General features: G+C 37.2%; 1 protein-coding gene across 6 annotated transcripts in view; it reads right to left on the minus strand.

The window, feature by feature from the left end:
* Positions 1-20905, minus strand: part of MYT1L (myelin transcription factor 1 like) — a 300604-nt gene that overhangs the window by 95017 nt on the left and 184682 nt on the right. For 5 of the 6 annotated variants that reach the window (XM_090136335.1, XM_090136340.1, XM_090136339.1 and 2 more), the window contains one exon: positions 1069-1442. In XM_090136335.1, coding sequence (XP_089992461.1) covers positions 1069-1442 — 374 coding nt within the window. The remainder of the gene's footprint in view (positions 1-1068; positions 1443-20905) is intronic. The other variant, XM_090136341.1, reaches the window with a different exon arrangement.

Below are 20905 nucleotides of genomic sequence, written 5' to 3' on the forward strand. Positions count from 1 at the left end.
CAGAATGCTGAAACAAAAGTCATACAACTTTCATACCTGGTTCCTAAGAGGAATCCAACTGAGGAGTGCTGAAAGCTTTTCTTATATTTTTATTGGTTAGAAAGGTGAATCTACCCAACCAAAAACGTGTTCCCTGGAAATGGGAACAAAATATTTTTTAGATAGCTCATTAATTTTTGCATGATTCTTTAATTTCACCCCAGTGCATTATGATGTCTGTCATCAGCATATGGACTCGTGAGTAAATGGACACTGATCATATATTCTGAAAATATTGGTTATATAGAGTCCAAAATCCCAAAAAAAAAGAGAAAGCTGAATTGGTTAGTCACATTGCTACTACATTAATTTGGTTACTACCAGTGACCTGTGCATATAATGGGCATTTATGCCAAGGTATCATAACTAATACATATAAATTTTAGAAGGACTTTATCTATGTAAACCTTTCTCTCTCTGTAGTTTCAGTAGAATCAACTAAAGTACACAGCATCCAAGTCTCAAAGAACCAAAGTATATAGTTACAGTTAATTCTGAAAAGTTTCCTGGCAGAGGGTGGGGCTGGGAAATATGGGGAAAAATTTTCAAAGGGAAGAGACCCATTTTTGCTCAGAAAGTAACATCTGAAAACTTGTGACAGTTTTTATGTGGGCAATCATTGACATTATATAAGCAGATCCAGCAAAAACACTTGTGAACAATCAGTACAGGCATCCAGCTGTAGCTGATGCTTTGCTTGTACCTTTGTAAATATTATCCTGGTAAATGCATGCATTAATCCACAACTAGAATTATATTTTATGCAAGTATTTTTTTGCAAACATACCTCCACCCTCCTCATTTGAAATGTGAGTGCTGGTGTATTAAAAAATATTCGGAAGACAGACTTATTAAAATAAATGTTAAGAGAACACAGTGGGATATATTTTCAGTGTGGAGCAGAGAGATTTAACTGCATGACTTCCATTAGCTTTAATGAGAATTGCACAGCTAAATCCTCACACACCACACTAAAAGATTAACCCAGAAAACACAGTGTTTACTTTTTACTAATACTCTGATTATTACCACGTTCTTCCTCCTCCTCCTCTTCCTCCTCCTCCTCTTCTTCCTCCTCCTCTTCATCCTCCACATCTTCACCTTCCTCTTCATCCTCCTCTTCTTCCTCTTCAATCTCCTCTTCTTCTTCTCGATCTATCTCCTCATCATCCTCCTCCTCATCACCTTGATCATCATTGTCATCAGAATATTCCTCCTCTTCTTCGTCCTCCTCTTCCTCTTCTTCTTCCTTTTCATCCATCTCCTCTGTTCCATCAGTTTCATAACACTCATCTACAGAAGAGTTGTCTGCTTTAACCACAAAAGGTTTTCTTTTGGGAGCAGGTTCTTGAGGTTGCTTATCTTGCGTTTTTCGTTTTTTTGCCAAAGGACAGCCGTAAACACTGTGCAAAAGTAAAGTATGCAAATTATTATATTATTCTAAAGATTTCTGTAGGTCAGATTGTATAATACACATCATTTAGTCATTCATTCTAAATTCTACACCATAATTAGTTGCTGTTCTCAAAACATGTTTTCAAATTAAAATATTTATTAGACAATAATGACCAAAGTGAAGAAGACTTGTGAACTAGTAAACAATTATTATTGATAAGGGTCACATATACATGCCAGCACAGCAGTTACAGAACACATACAATTGTTTGTTTTTTATTTTTTTCTTTCCTCTTCATATTACATTCTTTTTTAAATCTTTTTTTAAATGTAGTTTTTAAAAAAACAAACAACAAAACAGCAAATTTATCCTACCTATTAGCTATCAGTACAACAATCAGGTAGAAAGCAGTGCTTCATAATTCTGTAACATTTACTAAGGTTCTGACTGTTTACAACAAATACATGTTTGAGTGAAAAATGACTGAAAATATGACTGAAAATATGATTGCATTCTTAACAATATTGTTTGCTGTTATTAAAAATGACGAATTGACCTTAAATTCTCAATTCTTCATTATAAGTTATGAGGCTGAATAAATGGGAATGAATGCTCATGAGTGCAACAAAAACTAACAGTTCTCACATAAAATAAATTTAAAAATAATAATAATAATAATAAAATTATTTGTCAGTACAGAACTTTTCAAAGCTTAGTACACCTTCTTCTTCAGTCACGTTAATACAGTGTAACATAAGTAGCACCTTAGAGTTTTGTTCTTCTACAGTAGCCAGTCACCAGTTTCTCAAAGTTGTATGATTGTGTTTCCTGAATGTGGTCACCCTTATTGTAACCCCTATCACTACACTGAGTGACAACACACAGAAATTACTTATTTGTTAAAAAGCTTTCTCTTCATTGTTTGATTTTAAGTGCTACTCAAATCACATAGCTTTTTAGCCTTTTTCCTCTGATTAAGTAGCTTTGTGACATTTCCACTGCTCTTCCTAGCCTTTTACACAAATCAACTTATGTCTCCTTTTACATTATATTTTCCTACCCTTTAACATGATTATATCTGGACGCAGCACTCCCAGAGATATTTCACCAGTGCACAGTAGAGGGGCAGGATCACCTCCCTTGACCTGCTAACCATGGTTCTTTTGATACGTTTGGCTTTCTGGGCTGTGAGGGTACATTGCTGGCTCATGTCCAGCTTTCCATTTTCACAGGGCAGCACTCAATCCTTTCATCCCCAGCTTCTGTTGGTAGCGGGGGTTGCTATCACACAGGTGCAAGATCTTGCACTTGGCTGTTGAACCTCATGAAGTTCGGCTGAGCCCACTGCTCCATCCTGTCTAGGTCTCTCTGGATGGCCTCCTGTCTTCCAGGTGTGCTGACTGCACCCCACAGGTGGGTGTAATCTGCAAACTCACTTAGTGTGCACTGAATCCCACCATCAATATCATTGATGAAGATGTTAGAGAGTATCAGTACTGATCCCTGGGGGACACCACTCATCACTGGTCTCCATTCACATATTGAGCCACTGACTACCACTCTTTGGACATGATCTCAGAACCAGTTCTTTATTCATTGAACAAAAATCGCTATATGTCAAATCCATATCTTTCCAATACAGAGAGAGGGGTATTATGGAGGAGTAGAAGCCCTCTTTGTGGTGATGCATCTCACTGTGACTTCCCAGCAGCTACACATCCCAATTACTAAAATGCCACTTAAGAAAAAAGCAGTCCATTTAATCTAGTTGCCTAACTTAGCCATAGTCTTACATAAACTTTAAGGTACTTGCTCAAAGGACAGCTAGTTCAATCTGCCTGACACACATACACCTGAGGATCATGCAAAGTCACAAAAAAATGGGTATCCGTGTTGGAAAACTTGATTACGGAGACCTCTGAGTCACAGACGCCTCTTCCTCTGCAGGGACTATAGTTATCTTTTAAGTCTAATGCAGCATGTCTAAATTAGACTTCATCCTCTTTCCATTAACACTATCAAAAAATACAGAGTAAATTTTAAGTTCCTCCATCTAGATAGATTCCTGTCATCCTCATTTGGGTTTGGGGTATGTGAGGGTATGTGGACTGGGGCTGCAAGGCCCCTCTGCGAAGTGAGGCTGGGGCTGCCCAGTGCTGGATACGGCTGATTCCTGCTGGCTCCAATGGCTGCACCACAGCACTCAGCTGAGTCTGACAACCAAGATGGCAGTGCCTCTGGGAAAGTGTATTTAACAGAGGGTAAAACGTGTGCTGCAGTGTGAGAGAGGAGAAAAAACAACTCTACAGCCAGCAAGGTCAGAAAAGGGAGAGTGGAGGAGGTGCTCCAAACACCACAGCATGCCACAGCATGGCAGTGTGCCCTGGAGGAAGCTGCAGCCTGTGGGGCAGTCATGCAGGAGCAGTTCCTGGCAGGGGAGCTCATGCTGGAGCTGGGAAAAAACATGAGGGGTAATGAGGGGCAGAGAGGAAGCCATGTGAAGTGACCTCAACCCCACACCCCATCCCTTTGCACTACTTCAGCACCACAGCATGTGACAGTATTACTACCAGTACGTAGTTTCCAGCAACCAACGCTGAAGTTCAGGCCTAACTGTGCAGGCTAGAAGCGAAATAGAGCACACACTGTACAGATCCTAGGAACATGCTCCATGTGGCATATCCCAGGAAAGAGCACCCTTCTCTAGAACATGAGCTCCAAGAAACATTCTGAGAAAGAGCAGACAAACAAAATCCCCAATCTTTACTACTATTAAAAGTCCTAAAACCTGCGAAAGCAGAAGGCACAAGTTTCTGGTGTTTTCTCTTTGTATTATATTTGCTTCTACCCAAAGATGCTGCAAAACAAAACCTACAAAAAAATAGCAAAATTTCTTGTCCATATCTCCCTGCCACTGCTTTCTGTCAAATGACAGCCCTGCCTCTTGCCCTGTGACTCCTATTCTTAGTCAAGCTCTAGCTGGTCAGAATCAAGAGAAGCAAAATGTATTTCCATGGAGAATATCCCACATAGTTACAGTCAGGGCAGAAACAGGAGTCCAGCCTCCATTGGTCTGGACCATATTTAAAACATGGGGCAAAAGAGGAGCACTGTTGTTATTCCAGGATTATGCTGGAACTTTCCCTGATGTTATGTGAGGAATTCAGGAGCTGTATGTCCAAACCATCTATATAGAACTCTGAGAGAAAGCAGGAAGTTTTTTCTTAAGAACTGGAATTTCAAGGTGCATGTAATGCCCAGGGAAATGGCTGGATCGTGAGAGAGGAACCTGTTTCACTAAAGTGCCTAGCAGGTTGCAATTCTGAAGAATATGTATGGATCATAGCGTGGTTATCATGAAGATTTTAGAAACCTGTATATCAATTAAAAGCAATTTAAGAAGGCAGAATAACATTCATTGAGTGGATGTGTCATGCTTTCTTATCTTGATTTCCACTTTTTTTTTTCCTTATGAGGTTTATTACCCAAACTGTAGCTTCTTTAATGCCAGTATCTTTAAGTCATATTTTCATAAATTCTTTATTTCCATAGATGAGAGTAGGCTTAGCCTCAAGAATCCCCAAAATTTTATTTCTTTCTCTTATCATAACTTAGAACAGAACTGAATACAACAGAAGAGAATAGAATAGTTTCATTTGGAAGGGATCTGTAAATATCACTGAGTCCAGCTGTTGGACTGCTTTGTGACTGCCACAAATTTAAAACATATCAGTAAGAGCATTATCCAAATGCCTCTTAAACATGAACAGGCACAGAGCAATGAACACCTGTCTACAAAGCCTATTTCAGTGTCTAACTATCCTCTCAATAAATAAACTTTATCTAATGTCTAGTCTGAAACTCCCTTGAACAGCTTTGAGCAATTATCACACATCCTGTCACTAATAAGAAGGAGAAAAGATGAGCACCTTCTTCTTCACTTCTTCTGAAGCAGTTGCAGAGAGCAATGAGGTTGCCTCTTAATCTCCACTTTCCAGATTAGTCAACCCAAGTGTTGTCAGCCTCTCCCCACAGGACATGACTTCAAATCCTTTTAGCAACCTTGTTGTCATTCTCTGGGCATTTTCAAGGAGCCTAACTTCTCTTTTTATATTGAGGAGCCCACAGCTGCATACAATATTCAAGATGAAGCTGTACCAACACTAACTGTAGTGGGAGAATCACTTCTTTTGATCAGCTGGTATGCTGTGTTTAATGCATCTCAAAATGCAGCTGACCTTCTTGGGGCATGTTGAGCCTGCTGTCTACTAACGCTGCCAGATCCTTCTGCTGAGCTGCCCTCCAGGCAGTCATCTCCCAGTCTGTATTTGTGTTTGGCATTACTCCATCCCAAAATCTAGTAGTTATTCTTGTTAAATTTCACGCTGATGCTGATGATCCAATGTTCCAATATACCTAAACCCCTCTACAAAGCCTCTGGTCCAACAAGACAATTAACAGTACCTTCCAATTCAGCCCTTTAAAATTTCCAATAGTCTGGGAACTGGGGAGGAAGACAAAAGAATAACAACAAATCGATCTGTTGTTTAATTTTTGCATCTAAATATAATCCTAAGAATTTTAAGGTAAAAATTATTAATCAAAGGTAAAAAGAAACTGTCAGCACTGTTTTTGGTCATCTGTCATTTTTTTAATGGCTTTATGCTTTTTTGCATATTTTTTAAAGTATATGAGAATGTGAGACATTACTCAGGATTCAGGCACCACTGAAAGGGCATAACCAGCAATGGAAACCAATGCTAGTCAGCTGCCTGATCTGCTGTGATGCTGTTATAAATCTGATTAAATAACTATTTGCTACTTAAATATTCAAGTAACATTGTGAAATTGACTTTAGTTTTTCACGTATCTATTCTCAGTGTCTTTGTTTGTAGAATTACTAGAGAAATGAACAGAGCAGTATATTTTAAGGCTGGGACTAATAATGAAGGACTAAGGAACACGCCACTTTCCCAAAGAAATCAGTTATTTCAGGTACTTCCAACTCAGGTTTTGTCCACTCTTTCACAATTTGTGCTGTTTATTGTCCATTTTGCCTACAATTCTGTATTTGTTCTTTTGCCTGTGCTTGGATTAATAGTTTATAAAGCTACAATTGTATGGACAATTCTCATTAAACCTTTAAAATACTGTCTCTCATAAAACCTTAAAATACTCGAGTCTTCTTCAGCTATGAACCCTATATACGTCATATTTACCTTATATACTATTGACCTCAGAGTCTGTGAGCGCTGAGAAGTTGTTCTTGAAATCTTTCAAAAAGCTGGTAAAGAGGACGCCAGAGCTGGAACCTACTATTTAGCTGCCCTATTTTTCTTTTTCCTTTTTAACCTGTTCTGCTATCAGCCTTTGTTTCATTAATTTTTCAGATTCTGCCTCCAGGACACTTCTCTGTTTCTGGCATTTTCCCTTTGGTCTCTTTGGAGAGCATGCTGAGGGAAAGGAAGCATTCAGTTTCCCAGCAGTCTGTGCCTCATCTGGCACTGACTTCCTTTCACAATCATATACTGAGAATACAGTCTCTCTCACTGACCTCTTGTTTCTCATGTATTTGTAAAATCTGTTATTGTTTATCCTTATAGCACCTGCAATTTTCTCCCAATTTTCAATTTTGTCTTTTGTGATCACTCCCTTATATACTTATTTTTAGACTTGTTTATCCCTGCTCAAAGCAGTGACCTCATTGATTTATCTGCTGTGTATGCCTTTGTCCATTCTCTTTTTTTTCTCACTGTATTTCCCTCGTCAGCTACATTTGTCTTATTTTCCCCTCACGCTTCAACTGCCTTAGCTTTCAGTGGAATAAGTGTTGGGGCTTTCTGAAATACACTTTTGAATATTCCACATTTCCTGGCTGCATGTCTCAGTCTTTCAGAATCTATCATGAATAATTCTTGTGGAAAGAACGTTGCTGAATTTCATAGCGATAAGCTCCAAGAGAACATATAGATATTAATAATTGAAGAAATTGAAGAAATAATATATGAATTTATATTCCTTAGTTGATGATGATTTATGGTATGTTTTTAACTCTCACACGATTTTGCATCATTAAAAAACATAGTGTCACTCTTCGATTGAGTACAATTCTTTAACAGAAAATACACATTATTTTCCCAGAGTTGAATTCCTTGATTGAAAATATATTGTTTTACTAATATAACTTTAATTTCAACATAATTAGTATAATTAATATTTTAAAGCCACAACAATTAAAAGTATCTGATTATATATTGTATAGGACCAGAGAAATGCATGAAATTTTATAAATCAGATTACTGATTAATATTCTCCTCTAGATAATACGCTACCACACATATGAAATGTGTGACATAACACTTATATCTGGAGGAAACATTCCTCTTAGATAGTCTGTTACCATAGATTACCATAGATTATCAAGGAAGCTTAAATGACTAATAACGAATCTTAGAAAGTTTTTTTGTTGTTTTGCAACCTAAAAAGTGTCCTCAGAAACAGTGCTCTCATTATTTCATATCAGAATTTATTTTAAGGTGAAGCATAACATTTGGTAGGTAATAGAACCTAAAAATGTACTATATAGACATCTTCTGAGGTTATCAAAAAGCATTTAATAAAGCATATAAGTATCTGAAGTGGCACCGAGGTGAAATTTTACCATATACAACTTGAGGATAGCAAATTAGGAAGCAGACTTGTGCTTAAGGCTACAGGCAGAATGTTTCCAAGGCACTTGTATTTGTCCTGCTGAATAACGTAAGTATTATTTTGGTTTGCACTATACAGCTTCCAAATCTGTATGTGCTGACTTTCAGGGTATTTGTAAAAAAGGCAATTTGCAGATAATTCCTCTAACAAATACAGTCTTCAAAGAGTGTGCAAACCTAATTAATTTGCATAACACTGCATGCTATTAAATCACCCTCAAAACAGTGATTACCTTTAGCTTTAAAGACTTATACTATCAGCTGGTGACTGTTGACCAGAAAATAAGATATTTAAATTCCACCAAATCCTATGTCTTGAACATACACTCCTTGCCTTCCAGGAGGATACCCTACCCAGCCACATGCTATTCTGAGGAAGACGTGGCAGCCCTCTCATTGAAGCTGGGCCACTGAATTGATAGCAATGAAATAATCAAAAATTCAGAAGAGATTTACTCCAGCCCAATGATTTGCCTGCTCAACTGCAAGAATAAACTTTTTTTCAGCTGAGGACAATTTTCCTTTCCCATTTAAATGACTGCTTAAAAGTATGCCAAGCCACTACGAATAGCTATAACCTGAGCAGACAATGATAACAGAGGAAGTTTTCTTTATAGGAAGTCATTTTATTCTCTCTATGCCATATGATCAGGAGACTTTTCTACCACCAAAAAATCCGGTGTAGAGCTCATGTACTATCCTGGAATATGAGAGGTACTGATTCAAATCTTCCCAGGCTGGGAAAGACAAAGAACTATGTCCAGCTCACTAACCAGTAAACTATAGAAGAGAAAATAAGAAAAGCAACAGTTCAAAGCTCAAGAAGGACATATATGTTTTTGAAATGTTGTTTCACAGAGATGGCTAGTTGCAGATTACAACACAGAGCTAGGACATGTTTTGGTGCTTCCAAGCAGACAGATTAAAATTACTCTTATCCAATCTGTAATGAAATCCAATCTAGAGGACCCTGCTTTCTAGGAACCTGCAGGCAGCTGAGCCAGACCCTTGAATACTGTTCCAGAATCAGGTATCCTACTTGGAACCACTGCACTGCCAAACACTCTAACATCTAATGCTGCTTGCAGAACATCTGCCCTCACTTCTGTCTTTCCAGTGGGAATCAGGCACTAATTCAGTCAGTGTATTGGAAAATCTATGTTACCACCCCCATTTTACATGTTTTGAGATACTTACTTATTTGTTTGTTTGTTTGTTTGTTTATTTGTTTGTTTATTTATTTAAGTGGGACCATGTTACTATGCCTTTACCTACTTAAACTATAAGTTAAAAATGCAGTTTAAAATACAGGAATCTCTGCAACTGTGCTGTACTTCAGGCTTTGCTACCAGCTCCTGCTTCTATTTCAATAGATCAGATTATTATAAGCAGGAAGTGTTTTTTATGTACAAAGTGTCAAAAACCACCATCTTTACTTCATTTAGTTGTACAGATTAGGCATGTATACAGATAAGGGAAAATCATTAATTTATCTGAACTTGTCTGAACTTGACTTGTATGAGTGATTGAAATGTAGTGCATTCTATCATCTCCTTCTTCCTTCAAGAATTTCAAATATCTGTGTATTCCATTACTGAAAAGTAAGAAAAAATACGGAAATATTCAGGAATCATAGAATCATCATAGAATCATAGAATGTCCTGGGTTGAGAAAGCCCACAACGATCATCTAGTTTCAACCCCCCTGCTATGTGCAGGGTCACCAACCACCAGACCAGGCTGCCCAGAGCCACATCCAGCCTGTCCTTGAATGCTTCCAGGGATGTGGGCATCCACAGCCTCCTTAGGCAAACTGTTCCAGTGCATCACCACCCCCTGTGTGAAAACTTCCTCCTAATATCTAACCTAAACCTTCCCTGTCTCAGTTTAAAACCATTCCCCCTTGTCCTATCACTATCCACCCTTGTAAACAGCCATTCCCTCCTCTGTTTATATGCTCCCTTCAAGTACTGGAAGGCCACAATGAGGTCTCCCCGGAGCCTTCTCTTCTCTAAGCTAAACAAGCCCAGTTCTCTCAACCTTTTCTCACAGGAGAGGTGAAACTCCTCTCTCTCTATAGGAGAGGAGCATACCGGATCTCAAAAAGTAAAGGTGCAGATGTGCTATTTAGTTCACAGAGCTCTAAAAGCCTACTAAATCCTTGTGTACCTCCGAGCCTTTTTAAGCATATGAATAACCACAAACATACCACAGATCTACTCAGATCTACGTATTTTTAAACAAAACAAAGTGAACTTTTTGATGCAGTCAATACAGACACAGTAACTTAAGTGAAAGTGAAGATATTTTATTTATCTGAATCCTATGCATCCTAAATGTTCAGTACCTTTCCACTCTAACTCACTAAGACCTCAAAGTGGGGTAACTCAACCACATGATGAACAGCATCAAATTACTGGAAAATCTGCTCTCTGACCCATCATGAAAATCTCTGCTAATGGAACAAGAAAACTGAAAGGAAATTTTGGTTTTACAATAATTGACCCATTTAAACAATAGGTTTATTCAATTAGTTGACTCTAATAGTTATTAAGTGAAGAAAAACAAGGCACAGTCGTGGTGCACAAATATGCAGGAAAAAGCTCAGCTCTGGAGAGCTCATTTAATGCAACGTGTTAAAAAATAAAAGTAACAAATCATGGCAGCACAGGTTAGCAAAGTACATGCCCTGTAGTTGTAAATTCTTTAAAAGTATTTATGTAAATAAATCAATATAATATCTGATTGTTCTCTGACTTATGATATCACGGATGGGCTTAATCTGTCACCTACCCCCAGGCTGCTAAAATCTAAGTCAATTCAAGTAATCTTAAACTCCCTTTATAGTCAACACAGAGAAAGTGGAATCTCACTTTTCTTAGACACTTTGAATATCTCCTTCAACTAACAATAATGAGAGTTAATAGTGATTTAACTTAAATTTCTACTACTAAGGAACCTGATACATTTGAGAAATCCATCTCATTAGACCTCCTCATTGTTTTTACTACTGTATGTCTATCTCCAACCAAGATAATACTTAGCAGATTTTAAAAACGGGCACCACAATACTTTGATGAGGAAAATAGTCAGAGATTACTTCCTCTGCACACCTACCTTATCACTTAACACGAATAATTCTCCTTCCTCTAACACCTATCTTTTCAAGAACACCTCCATGACAATATCAGATAAAGCTGTAGTTGCACTCAAATCTTACAATTACACTCAACTCAACTGTTTTCAGGAACCAAAAGCCACAATGGACTACATCTTATTGCCCTGTGAATACAGGGACTGATCAAAGACACTAGGATAGTGCAAGGAGAACAGGTTAATGTCTCATATTGATTCATTAGATGAATGCATATAATCAAGTTTTTTCTAAGTGGCTATTGATTCTGAACACTTCAATGTTTATGTTGCTGTAACCTAAATATGTAAAAATGAAAACATGCAAACCCAGTGACCCTTTCTGCATGAACTCAAAGAACACTGATTTCCGTAATAATGTCAAATTGTAAACTCCACTTCAGTTTAGATTCCAGTTTAGACGCCTAAACTGGAATAAAAACAATCTATTTTTTCCACAGACAAAATTGAGGTTGGCTAAATCAAAGCAGTATCTAGAAGCTGCCAGGACGTCCAGATTTGTGTGCCTCCTGTGTTTTCACCTTAGTGTTAATGACAACTCTGTTTACAAGTAGAGGGCAGAGAAGGTTCCTTTTTCTTCATGATAACAATATAAAATGGGAAAATTTCAGAATCAATCATTCACCAATTTGAAAGGGTTAGAAAATGCTGCAAGAATGCATCTATCGGTTACAATGGATCTTTACATAGTCACAATGTTTGAAACTTGGACATTATATGAAACATTTCAATTTCAACAGGTTAAAAGCAATTGCTTTTAAGAAATTCGGCATGCTATGTTCAAGTAATCACAAATCAAGAGAAATAAACTGCTGGACATCAAAGACAATTCATGTTGTTATACTGTCAATCATTTAACAACACAGCCAGACACATATTAGTACAGTCAACACCCTTAGACACAGACTTGATTGATCATACTCAACAACAACACAACAGGTCAAACTATCATTCTAGCATGTACTTAAGTACTGAGTAACAGAGTATGCTGTCAGTTACTGCATCTCTAGTGTAAGGCTACTACAGTGAGACTGTCAGCTCCTGATTGCTATCAGAAATACTCCTTCTGTCATCTCTACATAAAAACACAACAGCACTGACTCCCAACTTCATTTTAACCAAGAATGACATATGGCACAGAATTAAGAAATATGATACACCATTTTTCCTGTAACTATAGCAGTAACTATCTTATTTATCCAAAAAGCTAACAGCTAGGGAATATGAAAAAAAATAATACTGTGGGCCAGCCTTCTAATGCAAGCACGTGTCTGTCATCAGTTAACATCTGAAATTAGAGAAAAAAAAATGACAAAAACAAAATGATACAAGATGCAACCACTTCAGTGCTTATGTACTGGATTCTCACCTCCAGCATAAGCTACAGGACATGCTCTTTGTATTGGATGGTAGGTAAGGAGTCATTCAAGTGTGAAATATTTTACATTCTGGTTGCTAGAGGATTTAGATGTTTAAATCTTTTTATTTTGAAAAAAGAAAAAAGAATATGGCTTTCCACAGCACACAGACAACATGATTAGTCTAAGACAGAATAGAAATGACAGCGTTCCCTGAGCTTTACTGCATTATGAAACTGTAGCTATAATTAATTCTCTTTAGAAAAAAATGTAAACCATTATTAATATGCATTAATATAATCAGAATGTGATTACAAGGAGCTAAAAGGCTACTCTCTACATTATCTTTTAAAGATGCCTTTATTCTTGATGTGTTTCACACACAAATGCACACACACATGCACAAAACAAACAAACAAAAAAAACCCCACACAATAAAAAAATATTGGAAAAGACCACTAAGATCATCTAGTCCAACCATCAACCCAACACCACCACTCTCTCCTTGAAAGCCTCCAGGGACAGTGACTCCTCCACTTCTCTGGGCAGCCTGTTCTAATGGTTTACCACTCTTTCTGAGGAGATTTTTTCTTGGTCTAGTGGTTGGTGATCCTGCCCAAGGCAGAGGGGCTGAAACTAGATGATCTTTTCAACCCAGGCCATTCTATGATTCTGATCATCTATATATCTAATCTCCAACCTAATCTAATCTAATATCCAACCCAAACCTCCCCTAGTATGACTTAAGGCCATCAGCTCTCATTCTATCTCTAGTTACCTAGGAGAAAAGGCTGACTCCCACCTTGCTACAGTACTCTTTCAGACAGTTGTAGAGTGATAAGGTCTCCTCTGAGTCTCTTCCAGACTAAACAATCCCAGTTCCCTCAGCTGCTCTTCATAAGACTTGTGCTCCAGATTCTTTGTCAGCTGTATTGCCCTTCGTTGTTAAAGATCCAAGTCTTCTTGTAGTCCTCTTGGCTACAGTATTATTTACAGTATTATTTAATTTTCAACTATTGCTGGTGTATCAGCAATTTCTATCAGAGATGCTTTAGAGCAATTCAAGGCTCTTTCTAGCTTGCACATTAGTCCTGCCCTAACTTTTGCTCTGTGTGGCAGTAATAGGGCACATTCATCAAGAGACACAAACATAATGGCTTAAGATTTTCAACACCATAGAAGTAGAGGGCCATTACTGGGAAGCATTATTCTCCCCTCTGAGAAAATGATGCTGCATCCACCCACCATGACTTACACCTTGAAAGGTGTGTATTTGCTTGTGCTAACAACCAATCAAAGTAGTCTCCTTCTGCAGGACACAGAGATTGCTTTGTTATAGTATCAGAGAGTCCTGCAGGCAGTATTTCCACTAAGATAGAAGCTCACCTATCTCAGATAAATTGGTTGAATATATTGGCAGAATTAAAGAACAAAACTGTCTCCTTGACATTCAGTTCATTTTTTTTTCTCAAAGTTTTATTCATGATTAGAATAATTAGAAATACTCTGGTCTGAAAATGAAAGCTTACCTACCGGCTTAATCACCTTACTCCAAAAGCCAGATGTCTAGATATGGGCCTTTCCCTTAATCTAGGCATTTTGATATACCTGATGAAAGGAAAGATGTCAATTCAGGCCAAAAAATTATAATTAAATTCCATCACATTCCAGTCCAGAATAGTGAGGCTTCAACTTGACTCATATCACAATTAAAAAAAAAAAAAAAATACTACAGTATATAATGTTACTTATTATATCTGACAGTGAATTCTATTAGACTGTAGAAGAGTCTCTGGAGGAAAATGAAAATAGCCTCCCAAGGGAGTGGAAGCCCCACACAGCATGATTTAAATGTGGCAGCTGGGCTGTGGGTGGAAACGGCGGTTTCCATTGAAAATCTGCTGCCAATATACCTCCTATGGCTAGGTTTCACGGGAAAATGAGGCAGTTATTCTTCTCTGAAGATCAGCCATTCGGTTTTAAAGACAGACAGACAGGAAAGGCAGCAAGGATCAGTGAGTGAAAAGAGAAAGGTCCAGAATGACATACTGTCTAAAAACCAAAACGTAAAACTGGAAAATGGCTGGAATAATAGGCATATAGCGAGAATATGGCAAGAAGAGGAATAGATTTTTCAGTTCTAGAAGATGAAAAGCAAGTTTTTAGAAAATATAAACATCTTCAGCAACTGCTTTTAATTATTTGAATACTTTGATGTATTGAATGTTTAAATTTTATGTCTCATTGAAAGGCATTTAGCAATGTGTTAGTCATTTTTAAAAATGGTCCCTACATAGTTTGGGGCACAGATCATCAAAGGGAGTAGTTAAATGCCATCAAGCTTAACTTTAAAATACTTAAGTTTCAATGACTAAGTTCTTCACTGAATAAATTACCCAATGGGAACATATAGGTATGTGAGCATAGGAGTCTCCATATTCAGCATTCTGCCTGTGGTATAACTATGCTAGGAAATATGAAGCACCATTAAGTGAGCATTGCTGAAATCACTTCCCTGTTATGGCTGTGAGTCTGGGCTCTCTAGAGAATTCTTTTAATCACCAACCTAGTTTTTTTCTCTCTCCTTTTCCGTTCTTTCTAGAAAAGCTAAAACTCTCTCCTGTCCACAGCATGGACAGAAGATAGCCTCATCCTAGCCAGTCTTTACCCACTGTGTTTTTATCAAGACTCTGGTTTGGGAATTAGCATTGTCGTTGTTTCTCAGGCTGATGTAGAAATTGATGGAGTTTGTTGCTTCCTGGGTTAGCTTGTCCAGAAAGGGGACATGATGACTATGCTATAGAAATCAGAGTTGTGCCCTGCATGTTAGGATGACCAGAGAAGGCTTGCTTTCTCTACTGGACCAGGGATTCTGGTGTAATTATTTGTGGTCTGCAAATCTCAAATGTTCTCGCCTGTAAAAAGCACTGAGCTACACAGCTCAGGTAAGCTGGCAGTACCTCTGAGCTTACATAAATAGGTCTTCTATTACCAGTTTTATCAACTGCACTCAGGATTTTTGCAGATCTTTCTTTTACATTTCAGTACCAAAGTTCTCATTAAGTTGTGCTCTAGGGGTTAGTGCTTATATTTTGGTTTAGAAGTGTAAATGCTTTCCATGCAAATCCAATGCAGAAATGTAATGGTGGAACACTTTTCTTCTCTCATTCCGTAGCAAGTACATGTTCTAAACAGAAGGTGGAGTAGGTATCAAAAAATATATTAGTGTCCATAATACTTAGAAGGAATGATCTCCATTCTTGGAGATATTCCAAAGCCACCTGCTCAGTGTCACTGCTTGAGCAGGGGTTGGACTAGATGGACTCAGAGATCCCTTTCAGCCTCAACCACTTTGTGACTTTTTGATGCTGTATGTGCTGTATAGACATTATATCACTTCAAGTTCTCTGATACTGTGCAAAAGTATACTGCAATCTAACTAGCAGGTTATTTTTTCCTGTCTATGAATCAGAAAATGGTAAATTTCATTATAGCTTAATAAATAGGAACTTTGATGTCATTCCTGTGTTTCATAACAGCCAAAATTTTTTTGTTTTCCTGGGGAGTTCTTGATTTTACAGACTTCTAAATCAGAAACACAGTCATTTCAGTTCATACAGTCCTTCAAATCACCAAAACAAACATAAATTAGACTAAGCACATCTTGTGTAATAGGAAAAAAATCTAGTCCTGCTTATGCAAAAGATCTGTTTAATCCATAGTACACACAGAAAAGTAGGGGGAAAAAAATCTTACTACCAAATTTAATTAACTGTGATTGTTCTGATTGTGTTTTTACCCAAGCAGTCCAGTAGAGCATGATTTCTAAATCTAACTGACAGCTATAATTTTCATTGAACAATCACAATTCTAGTAGATAGAAATACTGAATGCTTTCCCCATTTCATAGTTCTGCTTAAATGCTGACATTTTAAACAAGTTAGTCAATGCCATTTTAACTGTTCAGTCCTTCCTCCTACATCCTTTTAATAACTGAAAGCAGCAAGCCTGATTTCTAAGATATCAAGTTAAAACAGTAGTCAGATTTTATTTGTATTCTTTCTAAAATGGCATTTGTTTTATAATTCTGACTCAATTCCTGAGTCTGCCTTTCTGTTTGATTTCTTAAAGTCTCTTTTTAAGTCACGAGTTAAGCAAAGCCAGGGCACGTCAGTTCTGAGCGTGTCAGTATATCCAAGGAACACTGAGGTGCTATAGAGACAGTGCTATGACTCAGAAAGTAATAGACTTTCCTTGCCAGTAGCACTGAAAGAAATTTTTAGCTCACCATTGAGGAAGGGACAGAAGACCATAATGATAGAAATACCTTATACTGCATGAAATTAAAAAGAGCTAAGTGTCTGTGGTTTAGGAACCAGAAGTGTTAATTCCAAAGCCCTTCTTGAAATTAAGTCACGCAATTACATTGTCGGAGTTATCTCTGCATTTTCAGAGGAGGAATCTCTTCTTTTTTTTTCTAAGGTTTTTCTTTTCCAAAGTTGCTATGACCAGTCCTGAGTCAATGTGTTATGGCAAATGCATTTCAACATCATAAGAAATATGGCCCTTAGTGTCATTTGAAATAGAATACTTAACATCATAAGATGCACTGAGGCTACTGTGTTAACATTTGTGAATTGATTTCAAATTAACAGTTCAAAAAGCTTTATAATGATAAAATATAGTTATTGTAATACTGGATGACTGCAGAGCAGCCATCCATCTACTTTATATCTTGTATTATATCTCGTACTTCCCTTCACAAATAGAGGATATCTAGAGAATTCTCTGAGAAATAAGCTTCAAAAACTTCTTAGTGTGGTCACTAGTAACACACAAATATCCATAAGACTCACATCTCAGAGTGTATTTATCACATATGTCACCATATACGCTTGTTGAAATGACTGTTTGCTTGTCCTTTTCTCCTGAAATAGCTCTTACAGTTATTAAGAAGCAACATACTATTAATCCTAACTGATGATCTTAGAAAATACCATTACCAAGCAAGTCCTATGCATTAAAGATGCATCATCATTTCTAGCACATGCTTACTGTCACTACTGATACTCAATAACAAATACTTATTTGTTAATATTTGTATAAATGAACTTTTAATATGAGATGGATGGACTAATGTAAAAAGCACTGGAGTAGAATTCAGAGGCATGACTCAACTTCTGGCTGTGACGCAGATTCGTCATGTGGTAGCAGAGTCACGAACTGCTGTTTACCAAGAGAATTAATACATTACAGCTCTCAGTTTCTATGCAGAGCTGCACAGTGGAATTCTAACACCCCAGTGAAGTATGTATGCTCTCTGCCTATCTAGGGAAATATAAGCACTTACCACACAGTGGAATTTGGATGCAGAATTTGGAATGGAGGAAGCTATTTCCTGTACTGAGGGATTTCCACTCCTAGTGGAAGTATCTTAAGCCTTCCTTTTGTTCTTACAGAAGCACATGAATTCAGATGAATTTTCCTTAATAGATCATCAGAGAAGGAATCCCAACCTTAACCATTATATGGTTATGGTAATATGGAATATATAGGAATGTGTGAGAAATTGGTGTTTAATATCTTTCTTTTTCTTTTCTTTTTTTTTTTTTTTTGCCAGTGGTAACTGATGCTTCATTTTATACATCAAAGAAGACTGCTTATTCAGAAGGTTGTAGTAATCTGCACTGAGAGTAAATCTGCACTTCATGCAAAAGACAACATTTACATAGTCTTTACTGCCTGTGTAGACTGAATTCTATTTCTCTTTAAAATGGTTATTTGTCCTCTCTATGAAGTACTAATGCTGGGTCTGGAATTAGGGCTCTCTATTCTCAGAGCTACAAAACTCTTTCCTTTCTCTTTTGGATGCGTTTTTCTTCATAAAACAAAAGCAGATGAAGAACATTAAGTAAAAATGCATCCTGACATACTAACTTCTTTGCAGTAAACAGAAGTTTTTCTATTAAATTCTATCTTATTTATAAAGAATAAAATAGTGAGTGCAGTGTTTTTACAGATCAAAAATTGGAGGTTTTTGAAAAACTATACTGAAACAGTCAGATACACAATTAGAGACACAATAATTATGCTAAGGATGCAATAGGAAGTATGTATCAGGATGCCCAAATAAATTTTTCTTAGCAGCACATGAGAAATTTTGAGAAGTTCAATCTTATAGCATAGATCTACAAGTCTATAATTACACACCTGCTTCAACTTCAGAGTAAGACACAAAATAAGAGAGGAAATTTGAGGGTCCTAGTTTTGGACTGGGTGACTTAAAAGTGAAGTGAAAAGCATGACAGCTTTTAGCTTTAGCCTTTATTCTGAACGCTTACTCCCTGTTTGCAGAACAGGTAAGATTTTCCCCTGAAGACATTATGAGGATGAAAATCAGTAGCAGGTGGATTCCTTCAACAAGTATCAGCTGGAGAGAAATCATTTGTTCACTATTTGTTCATCCAATTTAGTGCCCAGCTCATTACTTTAAATTAAAAAAAAAAAAAAAAAAAAAAAGATGGCACAAGTATCTGTTTCAAACCCCATGCATCTGAACTTAAAGCCAACTACTTTAAAAGACTGACACTGGCTCTTAATGTCAATCATATCCTGTCCTATCTCATTTAGCTTTGCAACATTACAAATTTTATGAAAAATCATTTATTTAAGACACAAGCCTGAATTCAGCCACAGGAATATTTACAGCATTCTACCACTTCCCCATATGTACCATCCGTACTCAAAGTGCAGCATTGCTGATTCCTGAAAATTGCAAAAAGGCATAAAGTTCTGTAATCCTTTTTCATGTAATCAGCCAATTTCAAAATTTGCCTGGGAAGGTGATTCAGGTGAGTAGCCAGGAAACTGATATGGTAGGTCTACTCATCTGGTTAAAGCAATCAGATTTTCCAGAGTCCTGAGCTGTATAGTGCTGAAGACATCGTCAAGAGATATTTAACCTCTGGGCATTTGACTTTGTACTGTGGATATATTTACTTAGATTTATTATTATCATCAAAGATGTCTCAGGAGTACCTCTCCTTTCCCTGTCCTGAGCTGACACTACTAGAAGCAGTACTTCATACCAACCACTAATAAGAAGTGAAGTCTTTGAAAGAACTGTCTCAACTTATTGAAGAACTTCAATGTAAGTCTTTAAAGACATATCAGTGTATTTTTAGGAAGAAAAAAAAAGAAAAAAAGAAAAAAGAAAAAAAAAGTACTATTCTTTATTGATTCTTTATTGACTTTTTGCTATAAGTGTGTTTTTATTCTCTTCTTCACTTTTTTATGCCTCATTTTCCTCCTTTATCAGAGAATCAAAGCATGGATGAGGTTGGCAGGGACCTCTGGGTCCATCTGGCTCAACCTCTGCTCAGTCAGGGACACATAGCACCAGGACCATGCCTAAGCAACTTCTGAAGGTCCCCAAAAAGGAGGCCACACACCCTCTCTGAGCAATTTGTGCCTGTGCTCTGCTAGCATGGTCTAGTGATTAAGATCATTCAGAGGGTAGACAGACCTTCATTTCTGGTTTCTTCGTATTATAGTAAGTTTCTTGATTTCTTGTTATCTTTATATCCTCTTGTTACTTCAGGTAATACTGCAGTGTCTGCTCTCTTAATATCTGAATACTTGAAAGAAGTATCTTTTACCACTATGATCCTGCCAATTTTTAATGATTCTGGCAAAATTCAGATAATTCTGATGGGGCAGAGAATAAGGTTTTAGGACAGTGGTATTCTTAGGTAGCATGCTTCCACCAATGGAAAATTTTTTTTCTAAGTAATCTATGTTAGTCATATTATTGTGGACATTGGAGCAAAGAACAAAACTGATTTTCCTGTCTACCCAACTGCCAGTATACATGAGTCCTTTTCCTGTCCCCAAAGCCTTGAGATGTTTCCATCTACACCATTTCCCAAGGACACAACAGCTGCTCAGAAAAACAAGCTGATAAAGGGGATATAGGCTGCTCCACAGGACCCAAAGCCCAGAGTACAAAGCTACTCATGACTTTTCTGGTTTATTGTAAGGCTAGTAACTATGACTGTATCATCCCTAAAATACACAATAACAAACATATGCCTTAAATACTCTGTGCTTTTTAAATCTCAGAGTCAGTATTATTACAGAAATATGTGAGGTAGAAATTCACAGAATAGGAAGAAGTAATTCACAAAATTTGGGATAGGGGAACTGGAGCTGTTTCTAAATGTAAAATTGCCGCATCATTACAAATCAGTT

This window comes from Phasianus colchicus, chromosome 2 (assembly GCF_987193195.1).
Source record: "Phasianus colchicus chromosome 2, bPhaCol1.hap1.1, whole genome shotgun sequence".
In the NCBI taxonomy this organism is placed as follows: domain Eukaryota; kingdom Metazoa; phylum Chordata; class Aves; order Galliformes; family Phasianidae; genus Phasianus; species Phasianus colchicus.